This window comes from Megascapheus bottae, chromosome 4 (assembly GCF_031878675.1).
Source record: "Megascapheus bottae isolate mThoBot1 chromosome 4, mThoBot2.hap1, whole genome shotgun sequence".
Classification (NCBI taxonomy): Eukaryota; Metazoa; Chordata; class Mammalia; order Rodentia; family Geomyidae; genus Megascapheus; species Megascapheus bottae.
This window is the reverse complement of record NC_143512.1, coordinates 64,343,411-64,370,075: the sequence shown is the minus strand read 5'-3', so window position 1 is coordinate 64,370,075 and position 26,665 is coordinate 64,343,411. Positions and strand designations below refer to the sequence as shown.

The window sequence follows — 26,665 nt, the reverse complement described above, 5'->3', positions numbered from 1 at the left end:
AACTCCTGGCCCCAATCAAGGATATTTTAAAAGATTCTTTTTCTTTCTTTCTTTTTCCGTCCTTCCTTGCTTCCTTCCTTTCTTTCTTTTTTGTGGGTCATGGGGCTTGAACTCGGCACTGTCCCTGAGCTCTTCAGCTCAAGGGTAACACCCTACCCCTGAGCCTGGGCATTGTCTCTGAGCTCTTTAGCTCAAGGCTACTGCCCTATTCTTGAGCCAAGCTCCATTTCTCATTTCCTAGAGGTTAATTGGAGATAAGAGTCTCAGGGTCCTTTTGTGCCTGGGCTGGCTTTGAACTTGATCCTCAGACTTCAGCCTCCTGAGTAGCTGGGATTACAGGCGTGAGCCACCACATCTGACTAAAATATTCTTTTAACATTATATTTTGAATAGAGCAAATCTCATTTAGAATATACTATAAAACTTGCAAAAATCACAGACATAGTTAAAAATGTATCATACCTTAGAACATACTGCATCATCAGTGCTATACAGAAGTGGGCAGATGTCCTGTAAATGTGAACTGATGCCATCTACAGCCGCATTATCTCTGATGTAGCAGTTGATAAGTGAAGCAATTAATGCTCCAGTGAGTTCTTTGTCCCTGATCACAAGATCTTTAAAGGTAGTAATCTTCAGTTGCTCTTGCAATTCCTAGGAAGAGAAAAATCCTTTCCATTAAAATCAGGGAATAGATGACACTATTCAAAAAGAAATGTACTCATTACCTGACTTATGTAACTCTAAGCCCTATGTACACCATCTTTACAGCAAAAATAAATAAAACCACCAATATAGTATATTTATATACAGAAGTAAATTGTAGCCACAAGCTGGTGACTCACACCTGTAATCCTAGCTACTCAGGAGGCTAAGATCAAAAGTCCCTAAGACTCTTATCTCCAGTTAACCACCAGAAAAACAAAGTGGCACTGTGGCTCAAAATAGTAAAGCAGTAGCTTCGACCTGAAGATCTTAGGGATCATGCCCAGGCCTTGAGTTCAAGTCCCATGACCAACAGGGAAAAAAAAAAAAAATCAACCTAGGTTGTGATGTCTTATTACAAACTAAAAGACAAAATCCTTTTGTGCTTCATTATACAGTCAATGAACCACTGAATATGCTTAAAGGTGGTGCATTGGGGAGGGAGTGTGCACACGTGCACCTGCACTACTACTGGGGTTTGAACTAAGGGCCTGGGCACAAAGTTCCTTAGCTTTTTGTGTTCCTATCCTGTAAGCCACAGCTTCACTTTCACTTTTGGGTGAGTAGCTGGAGTTAAGAATCTCATGGATGGCCAGGAGTTTGGCCTAGTGGTATAGAAAAAAGCCAGAAGTGGTGCTGAGGCTCAAGTGGTAGAGCTCTAGCCTTGACAAAGTCCAAGCACAGTGCTCAGGCCCTGAGATCAAGCCCAAGACTGCTAAAAAAAAAAAAAAAAAAAGAATCTCATGGACTACCTGCCCAGCTATGTTCAGACTGAAAATCCATTTCCTCAGTAACTAGGATTACAGACATGAGTCACTGGCACCTGGCTAAGTTATTGCATTTTTCTTTTTTTTTTTTTTTTTGCCAGTCCTGGGCTTGGGCTCAGGCCCTGAGCACTGTCCTTGGGTTTTCTCAAGGCTAGAGCTCTACCACTTGAGCCACAGCACCACTTCCAGCTTTTTTTCTGTGTATGTGATACCAAGGAATCGAACTCAGATCTTAGTGCATGCTAGGCAAGGACTCCACCACTATGCCAAACTCCCGGCCCCGTTATTGCATTTTTGAACACTCTTTTCATAATTTTATCATAACCTATGCACTACCCAAACATAAGTGTAATATTAAAATCATGTAACAACAAAATGACCTTACTATTAACTTTGTGATCTTAAAGAAAATATACCTTTTGAAGTTCTCCTACAATGATGGTAAACTGATGTTCACAAAGCAGTTTCCATAAAGCCAGAGCCTGGTATGATTTTCTCACCAACTGCTGGATTGCCTGAAGTGAAACTTTTTCACTCAGTTGAGCCTCTAATAACAAAATGCAAGTTGTGAAGTTTCATAAAATGAGAAAGATTAAAACATTATTTTCTTGTTCTAGTTTTCTGTGTATGTACGTGAAAATAATAATAATGCTGTGTTCTTAACAATCACTTTTTTCCCCCCCAGTCCTGGGGCTTGTACTCAGGGCCTGAACTTTCTCAGGCCCTTGGATTTTCCTAAGGCTAGAGCTCTACCATTTAAGCCATAACACCACCTTTGGCTTTCTCTATGTCTGTGGTATCCAGGAATCCAACCCAGGTCTCCGTCATGCTAGGCAAGCACTTTATCTAGGCCAAACTCTCAGCCACAACTTTTTTGTAAAACCAATTTATACATTGATAACTTATCCTCATTATTAAATATAAATCAAATACATTTATTTTTATTTCTGAGTTTTTTGTGAAGAGAATATACCATAATTCAACCCATTTTCTACTTTAAGGACATTTAGAGTGTTTTCAGTGGTTTGCTAGTAAAATAGAAACCACGAAACATCCTCAAACATGGCTTCTTAGAGGGCTAACGGGATGGCTTAAGCATTCCAGTATACCATAAAAGAAGTTTGTTTTGTTTGTTTTAAAGTAATTACTACTATTCAACCAGAAAGAACGAAATTGCTATTTGAATTAAAGTGACTGGAGCTGAGGTGAGTATATGGAGTAGGTTAAGCCAAGCTCCAAAATCTCATTTGTGAGTTGTACCTTGCCCTCCAACTTGGAGAATATACCTAGAATAAGGCAGGATAGACAGATGAGTAGACATGGAATTAAAATTAATATTAAAAGAACCCGACTGAGACACTGAAGGATGGAAGTAAACACCAAAAAACAAACAAAAAACTAGCTCCCTTTCCATCTACTTTTACGTGTTAATTTACAGGAAAAAGAGACAAAAAAGTGGTTACATTTATAACAATCATGCTGATTCTAGAGTTAACATGCTATAAGGTTACTGAAAGTGTTTCTTTTCCCAATAAACTTTCCTAGCACCGTTGGGCACGGCTGCCTCACACCTGTAATACTAGCTACCTAGGAGGCTGAGATATGAGAATTGTTATTCACAAACAGGCTGGGCAGGAAAGTCTTTAAGACTACTCGCACACCTGAATTGTAACGTAAAATGAATATGTTACTATAGCGGGGAAGGATGTTTGATGAAAAATGACATGAAATGTATACCTAGAAGATGGCTGGCCTTAAGAGCATATATTTAGGGGTTAGGCATGGTGGTACCAGTCTATAACCCCAGTTATGAGGAAGGCAGGAATGAATGGATAGGAGTTTAAGGCAATCCTGGGCACAACTGAGACTATATCTGAAAAATAAACAAAAACCAAAAAGGGATATAAGTGTGGGCTAAGTGGTAGAGCCCCTGCCCACAATGCACAAAAAATTCCAAATATAGTACAGCCAAATAAAAACAAAGAGACAGTGTGCCTGTATTTCTCAGCTTTCACTAGATATGACACCACAGCTCTCTAAAATGGCTCAGAGTATAAATTATTAGCAACTGGAATACTTAAATTTGTACCAGTTCTCACCTGGTAATGATTTTAATGTTTATTGACGTACCATTAATAGTTCAGAAAGAAGCATTTGCAAAATGATATACAAAAAACAATGGCTAGTAGGAAAGGGAGAAAGTAATTTAGGACAAATGCAAATGAATGGGTATTTAGGAATGAAAGAAATTTTATCAGTCAGAAATACTGAATTTCAAAAGGAAAAGCACAAGAACATAAAGCAAAACAATAAAATCAAGAGATGGGAAGGATTCTGGAGATAATTAGCTATTCAAAATGTATGACACTACTGAATTTTGCACACAGTCAGCATGGCAGATGTTATGGGGCACTAATACCATCACAATGAAAAGCAATCACACTTAAAATCATGTTTCCTGGCAGTCAAGACATAAAAACCTATAGGCTGAAAAAGGAATATAAATTATTTTCATATTTTCTCTATACCTGATGATACTTTAAAACCGTATGTTATCACAGAAACTAAATTTTTCTAAGAACCTTCTATTGTTTCCCACTCGTGTAATAAAACTCTTCAGCAGTCATGTACAAGTAACTGGTCACAACTAGAATTTACCATGAAACTTTCTTTGCAACTCCTGTTGCATTTGCTGAGTATTTCCATTTTCAGGACGCATGAATCCTATCAGTCTCTGCTGCACTTTGGCAGTAGTGCTGAAAAAGAAATTATAGAATATGTGTTAGTTAACAGCTGCATGGGTATGTAACAAACACGGTAGCCACAGAATTCAATTATTTATGGAAAAAAGTATATAAAACTGTAAAGCCGGGCATGGTGGCTCACACCTATAATCCTAGTTACTCAGGAGGCTGAGATCTGAGGATCACAGTTCAAAGCCAGCCCAGGCACTACAGAATGTGAGACTCTTATCTCCAATTAATCAGCAGAAAAATGGGAAATGGGGCTGTGGCTCTAGGAGTAGGGCAGTAGCCTTGAGCTGGAAATTTCAGGGACAGCACCCAGGCTTAGTTCAAGCCACATCACACACACACACACACACACACACACACACGCGCACACACCTTTAAGAGCCAGGTAGGGTAGGAGCCTAGAACTGAAGAGCTCAGGTACAACGCCCAGGCAAGTTCAAGCCCCATGACCCACAAAAAAAATAAAAATAAAAATAAAATAATAAACAAAGAATGATATCGCCCCATTCATAAGCAAATGGAAAGGCTTGGAAAAAATCACGTTAAGTGAAGTAAACCAGTCTGGAAGGAATATAGGCTCCATGGTTTTTCTCATTTGTAATTATGATTAAACATTTAGGATTCTCCTAACAGAGGATCACAAAAGCTGTGTACTTAAGGTCATACAGGATGAGACTAAACAAAATAAACCCTAGGTTAATGAAACAAGAGGTTTATCTTTGTGATTGCTATTCTTAATATATTATATGAAACTATTTCTTTTTTTTTTTGTCAATCTTGGGCTTGAGCTCAGAGCCTCAGCACTGTCCTTGGACTTTCTCAAGGCTAGAGCTCTACCACTTGAGCCTGAGCACCACTTCTGTCTGGCTTTTTGCTACGTATGTGGTACCAAGGAATCGAACAGGGGTCTTCGTGCATGCTAGGCAAGCACTCTACCACTAAGCCAAACTTGCGACCCTTTCTTTTTCCTTTTTTTTTCCTACTTAATCTCATGAAGTTACTCTACCTGAATTTATATACTGGTATACTGTATATACACTTGTTTATTTGAAATGGTGAAGGGAAGGGGGAAAACTAAGATGGCTGGGAAGGAGGTGGGAGTGGGGAGGGCAAGGGGACAAAAACATGAGGAGTATCAAGGTTTGAAAAGTAATGTACCCACTGCCTGATGAATGTAACTGTAACCCCTCTATACATTATCCTGACAATAAAATACAATTAAACAAACAAACAAAAAAAAAGAAATAGGGAAGGATTAAAAAAAAAAACTAAGGAACTATACACTTTAAAAGCATGATGATAAGCTGGATGCTGGCATGGCTCATGCCTGTAATCCTAGCTACTAAGGAGTCTGAGATCTGAGGGTCATGGTTCATAGCAAGCCCAGGCAGGAAAGTCCACAGACTGTATCTCTAATTAAGCACCAGAAAACAGGAAGTGACCTTGTAGCTCAAAGGGTAGGACAGTAGCCTTTAACTGAAGAGCTCTGGGACAGCATCCAGGCCCAGAGTTTAAGTCCCATGACTGATTAAGAAAAAAGTATAATTATAAAAAGTAAACACATTAGTAAGCATTTCCTTTTAATTCTTACTTTGGATTTCCTAATGGCCCTCCAGCAAACTGGGAATTTCTGTCGAGGAACTCTTGCAAACCCTTTAGTTCTTGCAGCACTGACTCCAGTAATTGGGAAGGCACACTACTTTCAATCTAGAAAAATGGACGATTTTTTTTTAAGCTTTAAAACACTGAAAATATGTTTACATGAAAAGATACTCTATATGGCTTCTGAGTAAATACAATTTTAATTTGGAGGTGTTTTTAGAAACAGTATAGGTTGCATAGTTTTTATTATATCAATTCATACTGTGTTGATCACAATTAAGAACAAGGAACGATATCAATACTGTCTACCCTCCCGTCCTAGTTTATAAGGCTGACATGTAATTTGCATATAGTAAAACACATGCAAACAAGATGATTTTGTATATACTTACTGCAGTGATCTCTCTATTGCCACTCTTGAACACTCTCTCCACAACCAAGCTAGCGTCCCAAATATTTCTGGAAAAACAATATTTTAATGAGAATACATATTCAATTCTTTGGAGAAGCATAATGGTCTTTTTTCCTTCATTACTAGGATTTTAATTCAGGGGTTTGTACCTGCTAAGCAGACGCTCTACAATTTTAGTCATGGCCTCCGACACTTTATTGCTTCAGATAATTTTTCAGTTAATATTTTGACCAAGATCTTCCTATACCTCCAAGTAACTGAAATTACAGACATGTACCCACAATGCCTGGTTCATTAGCGAAGTGAGGTCTTGATACTTTTACCAGAGATTGCTTCAAGTTATGATCCTTCTAATGTTTCACTCCAAATAGCTGAGATAACAAGTGTGCATGAACACATCTAATTTTTATTTAGTTTTTGAAAGTTAGAGATTGCTTAACATTTACTAACTTAAAAACAAAAATTGAAAATAGAAAAAGTTTCAAACTAAGTATGTGTAAGTTATTTCAGATAATGAGAAATCAAGAGAATATGACTTGTACATTATAAACAAGGATTATATAGTTAAAAAAAACCCATAAATTTACAAAGTATTTTTGCAGTGTTTCACATTTCTAAGCAAATGTTATGAAAGCATACAACCAGAACTGGCACATGAATAATCCCTGACTGGCCTGTTGAAAGATGAGATCACCTTGAGAATAATGCAGCTGTCTCTTCAGCAGAGCCATTCCAAATCAGCCCATTTACATTCCCCTGAACATGTCAGGAATAGCTAACATAAACAGTTCTCTTCCTCATGGCAGAAAGGAGAACTGTCCAGTGGTTATCTAGAGATGCCACTGATCATGGAGTGGTATATAATGCTGCATAATTAATAATAAGGATGCAGAAATATTCTGGTAACACGCACAGAAGTAAAACAGCAATAAATATAAATAACAAAAAGGCTGAAAATATAGAAGTAATTTATCAATGTATAAAAGAGCCAAAACAAATGTAAAATTTAATAGGAATATCTATTAAGAGTTAAAAATGGAACGAACTAAGCAACAGTTAAATGTGCCATAATTTTTTAAAAAAGCCCAAAACTTACCCTATAATTCGAGAAAAGTAAATGCAAATACCATTGTGTTTTCCTGAGAACACAATCTCTGGTCCAGTCACACAACTCATACCCGTGGTCTGAGTTGCTGGGTTTCCCACAGCGCTCATTGGAGTTGACATGGCTGAAGGCTGTATACCTTATATAGACAGAAACACAAATCTCTTAAAAAAAAATGATAAATATTCAAAATACTCAATCCAAGCTGGTTGTAAATCTGAACATGAAGGTATAATTTATTTATTTTGCCAGTTCTAGGGCTTCAACTCAGGGCCTGGGCACTGTCCTTAGGCTTTCTCAAGGCTAGCGCTCTATCACTTCAGTCACAGCACCACTTCTGGCTTTTTCTATATATGTGGTACTGAGGAATTGAACCTGGGGCTTCATGTATGCTAGGTAAGCACTCTACCATTAGGTCACACCCTAGCCCAGTATGAATTTTTTTTTAAATAATGGAATATATTTTAATTTGTTTTTGCATGAAGAGAGATAAGCTTACAAGTGTTAGCAATACAGAATGAAAAAGAAAGAAGAAGTAGAATTGATGCTTCAAAAGCTGGGAGTGAAATGACTAAATTACACTAACCTCAGGGATCAGTTAAATCCTGATACCCAAGGGGGGAACTTCTAGCCACACTATTAGAGAAGTCCTAAATAAAGCATAGTAATGATGTCCAAATGCCAATATTTATTAGGATATCACTTCTTTTTGTTAAAATTAGCTTTAGGTAGTTGTTCAAAGCGGTTTCAATTCAACATATCAGTTAATGAATACAATGAACCTTGATCAGTGTCACTGCTTCAGAATATTACTTCTATTAAGGGACATTTTCTCCCATAAGGGAATAGGCAAATTAACCTTTATAACAATAAAATTAAGGATAAATGACACAGCTAACTCCTCAAAAAGAATTGCAGCAGTAGCAGTAATAGTAGTAACAATAACAATGATAATACAAGAAAACAAAGTAAGGAAGTACCATGAGATGGTGTTCCCAAAAAGGATGGGTTTGGATAGGGACTACCACTAGGAACAGGAGAACCTAAAAAAAGAAAGAAGCATGTGATTGCTTATCAGCATGTATGAGGTTCTGTGTGAAATTTCCTTGCATATATAATCAAACTCACTCTTATCACCTCCCCATTCCTCCTTAAAACTACTTCAAGAGACTTCACTGCACAATTTTTTTTTTTTTTTTTTTTGCCAGTCGTGGGCTTGATCTCAGGGCCTGACCACTGTCCTTGGACTTTCTCAAGGCTAGAGCTCTACCACCTGAGCCTCAGCACCATTTCTGGCTTTTTTTCTATGTATGTGGTACCGAGGAATCGAACCCAGGTCTTCGTGCATGCTAGGCAAGCACTCTACGACTAGGCCAAACTCCCGGCCCCATTCACTGCACAATTTTCATTATACAGATAAATTGCTCCCAACTAAGAATAGAAAAACATTTAAAATAACCTCGAAATCTTCTGACTCAAAGTAAGCAGAAGTTATTTATAAGCTTACAGGAGTAGCAACACATATGAAACATACAAATGACTCATTTGTTTACCACTAACAATTGAAGCTTTGGAAAACATGTTTTAGAGAGTTTTTTGACACTGAATTCTTCACCTGTTTATCTTTGAATAAGTACCACTTAACCAGATGTTATGCCTTATTTTGCTACCTTATATTAAGGTTTCAATATTGATAGTATCACTTTTAAGAATCCCAAGTGTTCATTAGAATCACTTAGCCAACAATACAGCAACAGTAATAAAAATAAGAAACTTTACTGAGAAAAATATGCAAGAATTTCAATAAAAACAAAGTATTACAAAGTTTTATTTCAGTGTTTCATACTCACTAGAATAGACAGGTGACCCCAAGATGGGACCAACAGTACTGGGAGTGGGAAGAGTAGCTGGAAATCTCATCTGTGCTTCACCACCATACCTGTTATATGATAACAGAATCTAAGTGTGTCTAGTAAAACTACCCATTTAAAAGCTGGAATTGTTTCTAGTCCTGAGTGGCTTTCATATAAATGCTTTTAAACATGAAGAGTTACAGAATAGTGCTTCCAATGAGACATATGCTTAGAATGCTTAACATTTGCTCATTCAAATATTGGCAAGCCTTGCAACTGTCATACTTGCAAATTAACATTTTTTTCATTTTATTTTTTATTATCAAGGTAATGTATAGAGTGGTTACAGTTATATTTGCCAGATAGTGGGTACATTACTTCTCACACATTGATACCCCTTCGTAAGCTTTTGTCCTCATTACCTTCCCCCAACAAATTAACATCTTTTTAAAGTATCCCAATACAAAAACATTCCTAACATGTACCTGAAGAAAGCGCGAGTAGCCCAAGCAGATACTTCTCTATCACAGGCAGCAGCAGAGCAAGCAAGGATAAGACAAGTTGCACAAGCCTGGTCTTCCTGAAATAAAAACTTCACTAAGTTAAGCATAAATATCTGATTAATTAATTAATTACTTTCCTGTATGCCAGAACTGGGGGGCTTGAACTCTGGAACCAGCCACGATCCCTCGGCTTTTGTACTCAAAGATAGAGCTCTACACTCTAACAATACGCCCAGCCCCTCCAGTAATGATTTTGTAACTAGTTACTTGTAATGATTTTTGGCTAAGCTTTGAAACCAATATTGCCCACTTCTTTTTTTTTTGGTCACAGGGCTTGAACTCTGGGCCTGGGAGCTGTCCCTGAGTTCTTCAGCTCAAAGCTATCACTCTACTGCTTGAGCTACAGTGCCACTTCTGGTTTTCTGGTTTTACCGGAGATATAGAATCTCACGGACTTTTCTGCTCAGGCTGGCTCTAAACCACAATCCTAGATCTCAGCCTCCTGAAAGCTAAGATTATAGGCATGAGCCACCAGTACCCAGCTTGCCTATTTCTTTTTTAATAACAACTGATTTCATTATTATGCACCTTCCTTTGTTCTATATACAGATTTTGTTCCTACTATAGCAGGAGAAAACTTCTTTTAAAACACTTATGGCCCCCCCCCCCCAAAAAAACACTTATGCTTGTATAAAAAACAGAACAGTGAAACAATATCCATAAGTGATACTGTTTAAAGAAAGGGAGAGGAATTGAAGAAGTGGTACATTGAGATGAACATATTGCTTGTGATATACTGTAGGCAAGTATGGAAATGTCACAATGAAACCTCCCTTATAAAATTAAGGTATGCTAATAAAAGATAAAAAGCCAGGGCCCAAGTAGCTTACATCTTTCTTTAATCTTAGCTACTCAGTTTAAGATCTGAGGATTGGGAAGTGGCACATGGCACTGTGGGAGCCTTGAGGTGAAGAGCTCAAGGAGAACACCAGGCCAGGAGTTTCAAGTCCCACAATTGACAAAAAAAAAAAAAAAACAGCCGGGAGTAGTGGTAGAATGCTTGCCTAGAATACACAAAGACCAGGGTTTCATTCCTGAGTAACACATACAGAGAAAAGCTGGAAGTGGTGCTGTGGTACAACGTTAGCTTTGAGGAAAGCCCAAGGATAGTGCTCAGGCCCTGGCCAAAAAATACCAGAGCTGAGCACAACGGCTCTCGACTGTAATCTTAGCTGCTCAGGAGTCTGAGATCTGAGGATCAAGATTCACAGCCAGCAAGGGCACAAAAGGACCTGAGACTTATCTCCAATTAACGTCTAGAAAATGGAAAGTGGGGCTTGGCTGAAGGGTACGATGGTAGCCATGAGCTGAAGAGCTCTGGGACAGGGTCCAGGCAGAATTCAAGTCCCATGAATCACCAAAAAAAAAAAAAAAAGAACTGACTGAAGTTCAAAGCCATTCTAGGCAGGAAAGTCTGAGACTCTTTATCTCCAATCCACCAAAAAGCTGGAAGCAGAACTGTGACAAAGAGAAACCTTTGACTCTTATTTCCAATCAATCACCAACAAGCTCGAAGTGGAGCTGTGGTTCAAGTGGTAGAGTGCTAGCTCTGAGGGAAAAAAGTGTTCAGGAGGAAGTAAAAGCTCAGGGACAGTTCCAGGCTCTGAGCCAGGCCCCAATACCAGAACAAAAACAAACCAACAAAAAAATCATGTAGCTTGGGCTGGGAGTTTGGTCTAAGTGGTAGAATGCTTGCTTAGCATGCAGAAGACCTGGGATGGAGTCGTTAGTACCACATACATAGAAAAAAGAAGTGGTGCTGTGGCTCAAGTGGCAGATCACTGGCCTTGAGGAAAAAAAAGCCCAGGGCTCAGGCCCTGAATTCAAGCCCCACGATTGGCCAAAAAAAAAAAAGTGGACCTAGTGGTATAGTGCTTACCTAGCATGCATGAAGGGGGTCGGGAGTTTGGCCTAGTGGTAGAGTACTTGCCTAGCATGCATGAAGACCTGAGTTCAATTCCTTGGTACCACATACATAGAAAAGAGCCAGAAGTGGTGCTGAGGCTCAGGTGGTAGAGCTCTAGCCTTGAGAAAGTCCAAGAACAGTGCTCAGGCCCTAAGCTCAAGCCCAAAACCGGAGAGAGAGAGGGAGAGAGGGAGAGAGGGAGAGGGGGAGAGGGGGAGAGGGGGAGAGAAAGCCAGAAGTAGTGCTGAGGCTCAAGTGGTAGAGCTCTAGTCTTGAGAAAACCCAAGGATAATGCTCAGGTCTTGAGCTCAAACCCATGACTGGCAAAAAAAAAAAGTATCAGTTTCACTAAATGAAAACTCAAGTGTTTTAACATTAATTCTGCCTTTAAATACCAGTATACAAATAGTAGCTCAGGTAAATGAAGAAAAACTGATGATTACAAGAGTCCTAAATTAGATATAGAGTTTTAACAGCAATTTCCACTCTCGTTGTTCAGAATATCACATTAAAAATTGTCAAGCACTGGTGGCTCACACCTGTAATCCTAGCTACTCAGGAGGCTGAGATCTAAGGATTGTGGTTTGAAGTCAGTTTGGGCAGGAAAGGCTGTGATATGAGACTCTTTAATTAACAATCAGAAAATCAGAAGTGTAGTTGTGACTCAGAGTGATAAATGACTAGCCTTGAGTGAAATAGATACTCAGAGACAGTGCCCAAGCTCTGAGCTCAAGCTCCACAATCAACAAAAACAAAAATAAACATAATTACCTGATGTAATTTAAAAAATCTTTCGATCTCTTCTCCATCTCCACCTACATTACTCACAAGTAGATGCCTGAGTTGATCTACAGGTCTAAGTTTATGGAACATAAGACTCCCCTAAGAAATGAAAAAGAAAAGAATATGAATGACAGATTTCACTGACAGATTTTCCTGTTACTTTATTTAATAAAATACACAAAGCCGGATGGGCCATGAGCATTTATTTAGCCCCAGCTATGTAAGAGGCTAAGACAGAGGGACATTGAACCCAGCAATGCAAGGCCTGCTTCTGCAACAGGGTCCCCTTCACAAATAAAACAAAAAGAAACTTAGGAATAAATTGGTCAATAAGATGGTCAAAAAGACCATCTGCATTTTACCTAATAACCAAAAAGACAAAACAATACTTCTTAGATGCGGTTGCCTAAGTCAAAGAATTTTAAGCTCATTAAAATGTCAATATGAATGCTCATTAATGAGTGTTCATCAATCATACTGGCATATAAATACTCATTTAGACAAGAATAAAGCTAGATCTATATTACATCCAGAGATTTAAAGGACAAAAGCAAGCTTTGGTAGCAAAAGAAGAAACTACAGGTAAATTCACCTCACTCAAGAAGCAATTTCACAGGATATTAATTCCATAAGGTAACTGTTAATTTTGATTATTTATAATAAAATAACCTATATACAAAAATTTCAATAAAGTAAAATGACAATTTAGCTAATATAGTTCATTTTTTAAATAACAAAATTTGGTTTCTTTGACATATACATTGAAATTTCAAAAATGAAAAAGACAACTCAATAGAAATGTTGGTATAGCAGTACTTCTTCCTATTTCTGGGAGACAAATTACAAGTCTCCAAATAACCAAAACTATAGACAGACAGTACCAACCCCTACAAACAAACACTGTAATACTCAGTGAACTGGATAAGTGATTGAAAGGCAGGTAGCATATACAGCGCTGGTATTATTTTTTTTAATGATTCATAGGTTTATCCACCACACTGCAGAACAAATAATAATAATAAACTAGAAACCCCAAAATACACTTAGTATTTAGTAGTTTTATGCTTTTTTGTATCTACTTTTAACAATATGTACATACTTGCGCTGAGAGGAGAACAAACTTCTTTGGAGGTAGCATGTGCTGCTGTACAACTACTGGGGAGTCAGTTATTGGAATATGATCCTTATTTAAAGGTGTAATTATTTTATCAACTTTTAATTCATCTATTGCAGAAAGAGCCCAAGAATGGCCATCAACACGAGTGGTCATCTAAAATTAAAAAAAAAATTTATTATCTTATTGAAATACATAAAGCAAAAGCTTCTGGGAAAAAAAATACACAAGACTTAAAGCTCTAGATAAATGTAGACTTAATGTTTTCTTTTTTGCCAGTCCTGCTCCTTGAATTCAGGGCCTGAGCACTGTACTTAAGCTTTCTCAAAGCCAACGCTCTACTACTTGAGCCACAGCACCACTTCTAGCGTATTCTGTGTATATGGTAGAGGAATCGAACCCAGGGCTTCATGCATACTAAGCAAACATTCTACCTATAGGCCACATTCTTGTCCTACTTCTTTTTTTATTTTATTTTATTTATTGTTTGTCAGTCAGATGTGGGGCTTAAAGAGCTGAAGAGCCCAGACCAGAGTTCAAGCCCTACGATTGACAAAAAAAAAAAAGGATCTTACTATGAAAAGATTAACATGGATCATTGTACACATATGTGGAAATTGTGGAAATGTCACAATGAAGCCCTTTGTCATACTAAGATGGTGAATGAGAATGAATATAGTTGAAGCTTATTTGCACATATGGAAGTACAACAATGAAATGTGCTTAATTTTTTTTCTCCTGAACAAAGGTGATGGGGCCAGGAGCATGGCCAGTAGAGTGTTTGCCTAGCATGCACAAAGCCCTTGGTCGGATTCCTCAGTACCACTACCACATACTCAGAAAAAGCTGCAAGTGGTGCTATTGCTCCAATGGCAGAGCATTAGCCTTCAGCAAAAAAGTGTCCAAGGACAGTGCTGAATACAAAAAAACAAATAAGGAAATAAATGATGAATAAATAGGCTCTGTTTTATTTAAATATTATTTCAGTGATTACCACAGTGCTCTCTGGTGCAACAGAGGAAAAGCAAAGAATTAACAAGATGTAATTCTTGTCAACATGATTTCTAGTCATGTATTACTAGATGAACAGACATAAGTAAGAAGATAGTTCCTTATCCTTAGATAAGAGTGTGGTGAGATGGGGCCGGGAGTTTGGCCTAGTAGTTAAAGTGCTTGCCTAGCATGCATGAAGACCCGGGTTCGATTCCTCGGTACCACATACATAGAAAAAAAGCCATAAGTGGTGCTGAGGCTCAAGTGGTAGAGCTCTAGCCTTGAGAAAGTCCAGGGACAGTGCTCAGGCCCTGAGCTCAAGCCCAGGACTGGCAAAAAAAAAAAAAGAGTGTGGTGAGACTGTTAAAATTGCTTGCCTGGTATGTGTAATACACTAAATTCAATCCTTATCTCCCACTTCAACCCCTAACATGCACAGACTCACAGCCACATATACACATGCTTGAATGCATGCTCTCTCACACACACAGATAGTCTGCAGGATAACTTCTTTACCTGAGTTTCCATCATTGGTTTTTGGAAAGGAAATGTATCATGGTTGATACACCATAAAATGTCATTATCCTCATTTTCTGAGGCTGTCATCAGTAGAATACCTAAAAATTTAATGAACAAAATCTTATTGTATAACATTAAATAATATGTAGTCTCAAAAACCTTATTCAAAAAGTAATATAGTTAAAAGCCACTAAATTTTATACTTTAAAAATGCCAAATTTGGTGGTGGTGGCCAACACCTGTAATCCTAGCTACTGAGGAGGCTGAGATCTAAGGAAAAGGTTCTAAGCCAGCCGGGGCACAAAAGGACCTGAGACTCTTATCTCCAATTAACTTTTAGAAAACAGGAAGTGGGGTTTGGCTCAAGGATAGAGCAGTAGCCTTGAGCTGAAAAGCTCAGGGACAACACCAAGGCTCAGAGGTAGGGTGACAGCCTTAAGCTGAAGAGCTCAGGGACAGTGCCCAGGCTCAGAGTTCAAGCCCCATGACTGACCCCCCAAAAAAGCTAAATGTATTGCTACACATTACAGCATACTCTAGTAATCCTAGAACTTGGGAGGAATAAGCAGGATTGTGAGTTGCAGGCAAGGCTGTTCTACATAGCAAGTCTCTATTTTGAGAAATAAAGGCTAGAGGTATAACTCAATACATAATACTTTCCAAAAATGTCTAGGACCTTGCAGTGGATCCTAAACATGGGGGTGGGAGAAAAAGTTATTTTTACAGTATATAAATTTTGTGTCAATAAAACTATTTAATACTGTGACTGTACTTAATATTTGAAAAAGATTTGAACAATGGAAAATATAAGGATGTAAGGAGACAGAATAAATATTGTAAAGGCTTTAGAATGATTATAAAATTAAAATTATAAAAGAAATACTTTCTCATAATTGTAAAAAGCACCTATCAATTTTCCAAGTTTTAATGTCTAACTAGAATTTAAATCCTGAAACTACTGCTGAGCACTAGTGGCTCATACCTCCAATCCTAGCTACTCAGAAATCTGAGATCTGAATTTTGCAGTTTGAAGCCAGCCCAAGTAGAAAAGTGTCCAATAAACTACTCAGAAAATCCCAGAGGTGGTGCTGTGGCTCAGGTGGTAGAGTGCTTGCCTTGAGCAAAAGCTCAGAGACAATGCCACGGCTCTGAGTTCACTGACACAAAATGAAAAAAAAAAACAAAAAAACAAAGGAAGGAAGGATGGGAGGGGGTGGGGAAAGGAAAGTAGGACAAAGCATGGGAAGGGGTACCAATGTTCAAGAAGTTTTACTTGAGCCAGGAGTTTGGCCTAATGGGAAAATGCTTGCTTAGCATGCACAAAGACCAGGGTTTGATTCCTCAGTACCACATAGAAAAAAATCGGAAGTGGTGCTGTGGCTCAAGTGACAAAGCTCTAGCCTTGAGAAAGCCCAAGGACTGTGCTCAGGCCCTGAGTTCAAGCCCCAAGACTGGCAAAAAAAAAAGAAGAAAGAAGCAATGTACCCATTACCTGATGAATGTAACTATAACTCCTCTCTGTATCAACTCAGCAATAAAATAAATACATGAAATTGTAACTTGCAACTTCCCCTAGAAAAGCTAATGTAAACTAATAAGAAACTGTAAGGAATTTGGTCATGAAGATTTTTTGTTGTTCTTACATCTGATCAAGACACTAGCTCCACAGAGATGGTATCAGCACTAACTTAAGTTTTCTGATTAAAGGATGAAAGTTCAGAGGGTTATTATACTGGATCTAAAACTAATTTGACAGAGCATTCATTTACTAAGCTACTAGTAGGTTAAAACAAAACTAAAAAGTGCTTAGACATTAAAAACTAATCTAATCTTAAATTTGTTAATATTTCAGAACTTACCTTTACTGTAAAGAGCCTTATGTACTTTTGAAGGCTTTTCCACTGTTGAAGATGCCGAGAATCCAGGAGGTAATCGGATGTGAACCAGTGTGAGTGTGTTAGGCCGTGCTAATGGCTGTCTAAATGGACAAGTACTGAAATACAACCTAACACCTGATGACAGAGTAATTATGTATTAGTAAAAAACTTGAAATATAGGTAAACTGAAGCTTTTCACATAGAAAACTATACATCACTTTTTTCTGAGATGGGCCTGATTCATGCCTATAATTCTAAGTACTAAAAAGGCTAAGATCTGTGGCTTGAGGTTTGAAACTCGCTTGGCAGAGAAATCAATAAGATTCTTACTTTCAATTTTAAAAAGGCCAGAAAAGGGCCGGGAGTTTGGCCTAGTGGTAGCGTGCTTGCCTAGCATGCATGAAGACCCAGGTTCGATTCCTAGATACCACATACATAGAAAAAAGCCAGAAATGGTGCTGAGGCTCAAGTGGTAGAGCTCTAGCCTTGAGAAAGTCCAAGGACAGTGCTCAGGCCCTGATCTCAAGCCCAGGACTGGCAAAAAAATATAAGTAAATAAAATAAAAAGGCCAGAAAAAAAAGCCGGACTTGTAGCAAGGCTCAAGTACCGGGCAGAGATGAAAAACCTGAGCAAGCGTTCAAGGGCTGGGAATGTGGCTTTGTGGTAGAGTGCTTGCCTATCATGCATGAAGCCCTGGGTTCAATTCCTCAGTACCACATATACAGAAAAAGCCAGAAGTAGTAATGTGGCTCAAATGGTAGAGTGATAGCCTTGAGCACAGAGAGGCTCAACGATAGAGCCCCGGCCCTGAGTTCAAGCCCCAGCACAGGCAAAAAGTAAAACAAATTAAAAACAGTCAGGCACTGATGGCTCATGCCTATAATCCTAGCTACTCAGGAGGCTGAGATCTGATGATGGTGGTTCACAGCCAGCCCAGGCACAAAAGACCTTGAGACTATTTTTTATGTGGGTGGGTCATAGGGCTTGAACTCAGTCTGGGCACTGTCCTTGAGCTCTTCAGCCCAAGGCTATTACCCTTACCCCTAGGCCACATACACAGAAAAAGCCGGAAGAGGTGCTATGGCTCATGTGGAGAGCTCTGGCCTTGAGAATGCCCAAGGACAGTGTTCAAGCCCTGAGATCACACCCCAGGACTAGCCAAAACAAACAAACAAACTCAGGAATGAAAGATAGTTAACAGAGAGAGTAGCCTAGTGGTAGAATGCACGAAGCTAGCTTGCCTGGCATGCATGATTCTGCTGTATCTCATCCACAGAAAAAGCTGAAGTGATACAGTGGCTTAGGTAGCAGAGTGCTAGTCTTGAGCAAAAAGTATCCAAGAACAGTGCCCTGGCACTGAGTTCAAGCCTCAGGACTGGCCAAAAAAAAAAAAAAAAAAGGAAAAAAGAAAAGCAAAGCAAGGGGCTGGGAATGTGGCTTAGTAGAAGAGTGCTTGCTAGCATATATGAAACGCTGGGTTAGAGTCCTCACTACCACACTTGAGCACTAGGGCTCAAGTAATAGAGTACTGGCCTTGAACAAAAGAAGCTCAGAGATAGTACCCAAGCCTCAGTAAAAACCACGGGGGCCAAAATTCCAGCTCAAGTTCTGTCTTTCAATTTTCATCTATAAAATGAGCACATGCAATCAGAAGACACTTCCATTTTTTTAAAATCAGCCTTTCTAATTACAAATATCTACATTTAGGTATTATCAAAAATATAAAAGCAACAGGCACATAAGCAAGAAAATAAAACCATATACCTGCATGAGTAACAGCCAATAACTGACAGTCCAATGATTCAGAATTTTCAATCACTGCTATCTGAACAATTGGCTTAAAAACAGAACGGTCAATGGTCCTAAAAAAAAACACCAGAAAAACAAGGTAGACATATTTTTAAACGTGTCTACTGATTTTTCAGACCCATCTTTGATCAGTAATTTTACAAGTCTAAATATTCCAAGTTAAGGACTGGGCATGTGGCCTAGTGGTAGAGTGCTCGCCTGGCAGGCACAAAGGCCTGAGTTCGATTCCTTGGTACCACATACACAGAAAAAGCCAGGAAGTGGTGCTGTTGCTCAAGAGTAGAGCACCAATGATGAGAAAAACCAAAGGACAGTGCACAGGCCCTAAGTTCAAGCCCCAGGACTGGAAAAAAAAAATTACTGAAAGCCAGTTGCTAGTGTCTCACATACATAATCCTAGCTGCTCAAAAGGGTGAGATCTGAGGAATTTCATTCGAAGGCAGCAAGGGCAGGAAAGTTGTTGAGCCTCTTACGTCCAATTAACCAACAAAAAGCTAGAAATGGAGGTGTGGTTCAAGCGATACCAGCCTTGAACCAAAATATTCAAGGAAAGTGCCTATGCCCTGAGTTCAAGCCCCAATACTGGCACCAAAGGATAAAAACTTTTAAAATAAAACATAAAAAAATTACATAATAAAAATTAGAAGGAAAAGAAGAAAATTCAGAAATCAAGATATTGAACTTAGGGCTCCCTCTAAAATGCTAACATTACAAAGAAAGGCAACAAATTTTAACGTGAGCTGTTTAATTATACAGCTGCAATATAAAAATAGATATTATAGAATTACTGTTACCTATGGTAACAGATAAGACCTAGACAGACAATGGAAGCCAAACCTGGTAACTGCAATGCATATACAAATGGCTCATTAAAAAACAAACAAACAAGGAGGCCAGGCCTGGTGGTTCATGCCTGTAATCCGAGCTACTCAGGAGGTTGAGATCTGAGAATCAAGGTTCAAAGCCAGCCAGGGCACAAAAGGACCTGAGACTCTTATCTCCAATAAGCCTCTAGAAAACAGGAAGTAGGGCTTGGCTCAAGGGTAGGGCGGTAGCCTAGAGCTGAAGAGCTCAAGGACAGCACCCAGATAAGAGTTCAAGCCCCAAGACCCACAAAAAAAGAAAAAAAAAACAAAAAAACAATGAGGAAGCTGTGCTGTGGCTGAAGGGGTACCGCAGTACCTTGAGCTGAAAAGCTCAGGGACAGTGCCCAGCCCAGAGTGCAAGCCCTATGACAAAAACAAAAACAAAAACCAAAAAGAGCAAATGGAACAAAACACCCACAACTAGGGAATTTAGATAGACAGTAAATCATGAATGCTTGCCCAACAGACATGAAACCTTGAGTTTCACTGCTAGCACCCTAAAAGAAAACAAGTTCCATGAAAGAGCAAACTTATGTCAAAACTTATTTCAAAACCTACTTCAAAACACTAAATTAACCTGCCTTTTCAAATCAGAAATGTAAGAATAGTTTCTAGCAGCTGTTTCAAAAAATGTAGCGGTCTTTTCCATATTGCTCATGTTTAAAGTCCATTTAGAAAAAAAAAAAAGTTCATATAAATAGTATAATTATGCTACAAGTGGAAAGCTCATAAATAAATGATGTATTACCTAGCAATGTTTCCAGCAGCAGAGACAATAGTATTCTGTGATACTGAGGCAACTCTACTCATACCCTGTCCATCATGGCCCAAATCATATACCTGTGGGTAAAAAATTGTTTTACTATAAACAAGATTAGATACTGCATACACACATACATATCTCTATATATTTTTAACTTATTGTTTTGGTAGGTCATGGGGCTTGAAGTCCACCTGGGCGCTGTCCCTGAGCTCTCCAGCTCAAGGCTACCGCCCTACCCTTGATCTAAGCCCCACTTCCTGTTTTCTAGAGGTTAACTGGAGATAAGAGTCTCAGATCCTTTTGTGCCTGGGCAGGCTTTGAACCATGATCCTCAGATCTCAGACTCCTGAATAGCTAGGATTTCAGGGGTTAACCAAGATGCGTGGCTGATACTACATATATTTTTTTTTAATGACTTTAATTTTTTTCCCCCAAGGATCATTTAACTGTAGTACTTAATTTGGGCACATTAATGAAGAAACAGTAAGCCTGCCCCATATCGTGGTTTTATTACATGTAGTTTTGACCAAATACAACCAAAAAGAATAAATTTTCAAAGACCAAGGAAATTTCAAAAATAGTAACTTGAAAATCCCACTAGCTCAATATGTAGCTTAGGTGACACTAAAGAAGCTCTCAGGTTATCTTCCTTAATCATCACATTTATAAATATGTGATACACAGGGGTTTTTCACCCTTAATTTTGTGAAAATACGCATCCCCAGAAAACAAACAGAATACAAATAGGTAAAATGAATGACACTGAGCACCAGTGACTCATAAATGCAATCCTAGCTACTCAGGAAGGTGAAATATGAAGATTATGGTTTGAAGTCAGCCTAGGTAGAAAAATCTGTGAAATTCTTACATCACCAGTTAACCACCAATAAGCCAGAAATGTTTCAAGTCAAAAAAACCAGCTGTGTTTTAAGTAGTAGAGCCTAGCCTTGAGAAAAAAGCTCAGGGACAAAGTCCAGGCCTGAGTTTAAGCATAAGCATAGATACTTATAGAACATAACTCTGACTACTCAAAGAAATAAAGAGAGAAAGGGGAAAAGAAAACACACACATCCCCCTCCCCACACACACACTCGTTAATGTACTAATATTTATTAAGAGATACAGTGAAAATCTCAGATTTGTCAAAATGACATGACTTTATTGACAGATTGAAGGTTGGGCACTATCATGGGAAAAATGAACCAAACATTTCTATATTAAAGATTAGAAACATGAAATAAGGTCCAGTTGCAGAGCTGGGCTTGTGGCCTAGTGGTAGAGTAGAGTGCTTGCCTAGAATGCATGAAGCTCTGAGTTTTGATTCCTTACTACCACATACATAGAAAAAGCCAAGAAGGGGTGCTGTAGCTCAAGTGGCAGAGCAGTAGCCTTGAGCAAAAGTGCTCAAGGACAGGGCTGGGAGATTGGCCTAGTGGTAGAGTGCTTGCCTAGAATGCATGAAGCTCTGAGTTTTGATTCCTTACTACCACATACATAGAAAAAGCCAAGAAGGGGTGCTGTAGCTCAAGTGGCAGAGCAGTAGCCTTGAGCAAAAGTGCTCAAGGACAGGGCTGGGAGATTGGCCTAGTGGTAGAGTGCTTGCCTAGCATGCACGAAGACCCGGGTTCAATTCCTTGGTACCACATACATAGCAAAAAGCAGGAAGTGGTGCTGAGGCTCAAGTGGTAGAGCTCTAGCCTTGAGAAAGTCCAAGGACAGAGCTCAGGCCCTGAGCCCAAGCCCAGGACTGGCAAAAAAAAAAAAAAAAAAAAGTGCTCAAGGACAACGCCCAGGCCTGACTACAAGCCCCAGGACCGGCAAAAAAAAAAAAAGGGCCTAGAATGTGGCCTAATGGTAGAATGCTTGCCTAACATGATTTCTGGGTACCACAAACACACACAAAAGATAGATGTGGTGTTGTGGCTCAAGTGGTAGGGTGCTAGCCTTGAAAAAGCTCAAGGACTGTGTCCAGGCCTTGAGTTCAAACTCTAGAACTGGCCGAGTGGGGGGTTGGGAGTGAGAGTTCAAGTCCTAGTACTGGCAAAAAAAAACAAAAAGCACCCAATATATGTCTTTGCTCATATGTGGAAGATAGATCTAAAAGTTATATATACATATATAAGTTTATATTAAATTCATATATGTGTACATATATATAGTATATACACATAAGCATAGATACTCATAGAACATAACTCTGTGACTACTCAAAGGAAAGAGGGAAAAAGAATAATTAATGGCAAACATGTTTGAAGTATATTGCAAGTAAGTATAAAGATAGTGTAAGAAATTTCAGTGAAAGCTATTAATAAGTTGGTAGGTCAAGGAAAGAGAAAGCAAAAAGAGAAGAATATTCTGAGGAAAATGTAATATATGATCATCTGAAATTATCATAGCAAAATTCCTTAGTGAAACTAATACACACTGAAAAAGATGACAGGAAAATAAAACAGGCCCTATTGGTGGATAACAGTAGAAGAAAGGAGGGCAAATGAAGAGGATAAAAATGAGGTCAAAGTTGTTTGTACGTATAAATATAGGAAACTTGTTCAAATTATTTTGAGAAGGCAGTGATAGAGTAAGTAAATGTGATCAGGATAAATTGTATACATGTATAGAAATGTCACAATAAAATCTTACAACTAAGATGTAGTAATGAAAAATAACTCCCAGTATTTAGTAGGCAGATGTTTGTAATAGTAATTTTTATGACAAGAATGAAGCCTAATCCATATGATTTCAAGTGATGAGTACTACTATACGTAATGAGATCTACTATACATATGATATAGGCAAATTTAATTAATTTTGATTGCTAAACTGCATCCTAAGCATTTGCGGTATGTGTTACCTCAATGACAATTTCTGTGGAATCATATATATTTAAATAACACATTTGAAATCTTATAAAAAGAAGCCCTACTAAGATGGCTTAGGATGCTTGTTCTAAAAAGTACACAGTTTATAGAACAAGTTTAAGGATGACTAAGTCTTATTAAAATAGGATGCCTTTCTCTTCTTCAATGGTAGCAAAGTACAAATCATTACCTGTATAACTCCTTTCTCTGATCGCGTATATAAAATATTTCTAGAATTATCAATTGCAATTTGAACAACAGGATCTAAAAGACAACCAAAAAAGAAAAAAAAAGAAAAGAGAAAAAAAGGATTAACAAAACAAACAAATTATAATCACTTGTAACATGTTAACATTACTGAATTAGGACTTTGCATTCTGGGGCTTGCATTTCTCTTTCCTGGTAGCAAATACCTAAGATATCTCTGGTATAAGAACCAAGCCAGCAACATTTAAGTCACATAAAAGATGCTCAATCCTGAAAGGGTTAAAAACATCACAAATTAAACTTACTCTGTCCTCTAGATGATTTCTCAACTCTCTCTCACATAGACATACCAATTTTAGTTTAAATATGAATAACACAACTACTGTTTTGGACATAAATTCCATGAAGTCACATTTAACTTGCAAACAAAATTCCTCATTTTCTGTGGCCGGGAGTTTGGCCTGGCGGTAGAGTACTTGCCTACCATGCACAAAGACATGGGTTTGATTCTTCGTACTTCATAAATAGAAAAAGCCAGAAGTGGTACTGTGGCTCAAATGTTAGGGCTGTAGCCTTGAGAAAGCCCAAGGACTGTGTCTAGGCCCTGCGTTCAAACCCAGTACTGGAAAAAGGAAAAAAAAAAAAGTCTCATGGATTTTCCTGCCTGGGTTGGCTTTTAACTCTGATCCTGAGATCTCAGCCATCTGAATAGCTAGGATTACAGAGGTGAGCCACCAATAACTGGCTATAACTAACCTTTAAGAGACATTATGAATACATAATAAACACTACTTAATATGAAAATATTGTAATAGTTACTAATTTCTGAAAGAAATCTTCAATCAAGGATGTATTATATATTTGTTTCCTTACTTACCATCTTCTGAGAATGTGAACTGCAGCAAGGAAGGTACAAGGAAAGAAAGTGAACTCTTTGAGTGGTTTATCTTCCTACATCTTTGGCTAAACCAACCTGCTTCTGCCTTAAAAGAAAAAAAAATTTATTAAAATATATTTAAATCCGTAGGTCATACCTATGCATTTATTTAAAATTTCCAGTTGTCATTAAACACCAGTGATTACAAAATGATATACTATTCAAATTCCCTACAAAATACTGACAATGAAAGACTTTCAAGAGATTGTTAATGAAAAGCCAATTTTGAAAACAAAATCAATACTGTAAGTAAAAACTTGCATTCACAAAAGTATAATAATTACTTATTTAAGTGTATGAATATAAATGTATGATTATCAATATGTACAAACACACACAATTATACACATATCATAACCTACAATGACACAGTCAGAATTGATACTATAACTTAGTTGCAGTACCTAGCATAGCCATATCCTGGGTTCAATCTAGAGTAAGCAACACACACACACACACACCATAAAAACAAAACAAAAACACCTCAGTAGGATGAGGTCTGAAGATCCAATCCTGATTCAACGCTAACCTAGGCTGACAAACCTTTAGAGACTTTTGTTGTTGTTGTTGTTGTTGGTGGTGGTGGTGGTGGTATACTGGTTGCTGTATCTGAACCTCTGTGTGCTCAAGGCTAGTGCTCTACCACTTGAGCCACAGCTCCACTTTCAATTTTGTGGTGGTCAATTGGAGATAAGGACTTTTCCTGCCCTGGCTGGCTTTGAACAGCGGTCCTCAGATCTGAGCCTCCTGAGTAGGATTACAGTCATGCGCCACTGATGTCTGGCTTTAGAGACTCTTATCTCCAATGAACTAGCAAAAAGCTAGAAGTGGAGGCCAGGAGCTGGTGGTTCATATGTGTAAGTCTAGCCAATAAGGAGGCTGATACATGAGGATCAGAGTTCAAAGCCAGACTGGACAGAAAAGTATATGAGACTTACCTCCAATAAATCACACACACACAAAAAAGGTGAAAGTGGAGCAGTAGCTGGAGTGGTAGAATGTAAGCCTTGAACAAAAGATAAATAAAATGAATAGACAGGGCGCCAGTGGCTCATACTTATAATCCTAGCCTAGCTACACAGGAGACTGAGATCAGAGGAAGAGGATTGTGGCTCAAAGCAAGCCTGGGCAGGAAAGACCTTATCTCTAATTAACCACCACAAAACTGGATGTGGTGCTATGGTTCAAAATGGTAGAGCGCTAACTTTGAGCTGAAGAGATCAGGGGCCTGGGCACTAAGTCCATGAGACTCTTATCTCCAATTAACCATCAGAAGACTGGAAGTGGAGCTGAAGCTCAAGGGGTAGGGCAGTAGCCTCAAGTGAAGAACTCAGGAATAGAGCCCAGGCCAAGAGCTCAAGCTACATGACAATCAATCAATCAATCAATCAATCAATTAATAGTGGGGGAGGAGGGAGGAGTGTGGCCTAGTGGTAGACTGCTTGCCTAGCATGCAGGAAGACGTCAATTCCTCGGTACCACATACATAGAAAAGGCCAGACGAGGTGTTGTGGCTACAATGGTAGAGCTCTAGACTTGAGAAAGCCCAAGACCAGTGCTTAGGCCTGAGTTCAAGCCAGGACTAGCAAAAAAAACCAAACAAATAACAACAACAACAAAAAAAAAAAAACCCTAGCAGGTCAGGAGTTTGGCCTCATGGTAGAGTGCTCACCTCACATGCACAAAGCCCTGGGTTCATTTCCTCAGTACTACATACACAGAATAACCAGGAAGTGGTGCTGTGGCTCAAGTGGCATAGCGCTAGCCTTGAGAGAAAAGTGCCCAAGGATAATACCCAGGACCTGAGTTCAAGCCCCAGGACTGGCAAAAATAAAAGTAAAAATAAATAAATAGCAACTGAGCATCATTAACCAGGACACGACAAAGACACCTGCACATCCATGCTCAATGTCACACTATTCACAATAGCCTAGATATGGAAACAACCCAGATGTCCCATAATACATGAACTGATCCAAAAAGTGTGGTATCTATATACAGTAGAATTTTATATAGCTACTAGAGAAGGTAGAGAAATGGAGGGAACTAGAGCAAATCTTGTTAAATGAGGCAGAACAAGATCAGAAAGACAACCGGCATATGTTCTCCCTGATATGTGGAAATTAAGATTTAAAATGCAATAAGACATGACAAATTACACAGGATTCTAGACACTTGTATTCAGTGTAACCAAAAGAAGATAGTCTAGGAAAGAGTCACCAAGCTGTCATACCCAAGCACTTCTTCATATGTATATAAAATAATATACACA

General features: G+C 38.6%; 1 protein-coding gene across 1 annotated transcript in view; it reads right to left on the bottom strand.

Moving 5' to 3' along the window:
* Nup155 (nucleoporin 155) overlaps window positions 1-26,665 on the bottom strand; it is a 52,182-nt gene that overhangs the window by 15,159 nt on the left and 10,358 nt on the right. The window contains exons 7-23 of the mRNA XM_090332030.1: window positions 24,334-24,439; window positions 23,440-23,513; window positions 20,377-20,468; window positions 18,718-18,815; window positions 16,935-17,087; window positions 15,073-15,173; window positions 13,549-13,719; window positions 12,438-12,548; window positions 9,683-9,777; window positions 9,195-9,283; window positions 8,325-8,387; window positions 7,336-7,483; window positions 6,220-6,286; window positions 5,817-5,932; window positions 4,131-4,228; window positions 1,889-2,019; window positions 463-654 (exon numbers count right to left, since the gene is read on the bottom strand). Of these exons, the coding sequence (XP_090188156.1) occupies window positions 463-654; window positions 1,889-2,019; window positions 4,131-4,228; window positions 5,817-5,932; window positions 6,220-6,286; window positions 7,336-7,483; window positions 8,325-8,387; window positions 9,195-9,283; window positions 9,683-9,777; window positions 12,438-12,548; window positions 13,549-13,719; window positions 15,073-15,173; window positions 16,935-17,087; window positions 18,718-18,815; window positions 20,377-20,468; window positions 23,440-23,513; window positions 24,334-24,439 (1,905 nt within the window). The remainder of the gene's footprint in view (window positions 1-462; window positions 655-1,888; window positions 2,020-4,130; window positions 4,229-5,816; window positions 5,933-6,219; window positions 6,287-7,335; window positions 7,484-8,324; window positions 8,388-9,194; window positions 9,284-9,682; window positions 9,778-12,437; window positions 12,549-13,548; window positions 13,720-15,072; window positions 15,174-16,934; window positions 17,088-18,717; window positions 18,816-20,376; window positions 20,469-23,439; window positions 23,514-24,333; window positions 24,440-26,665) is intronic.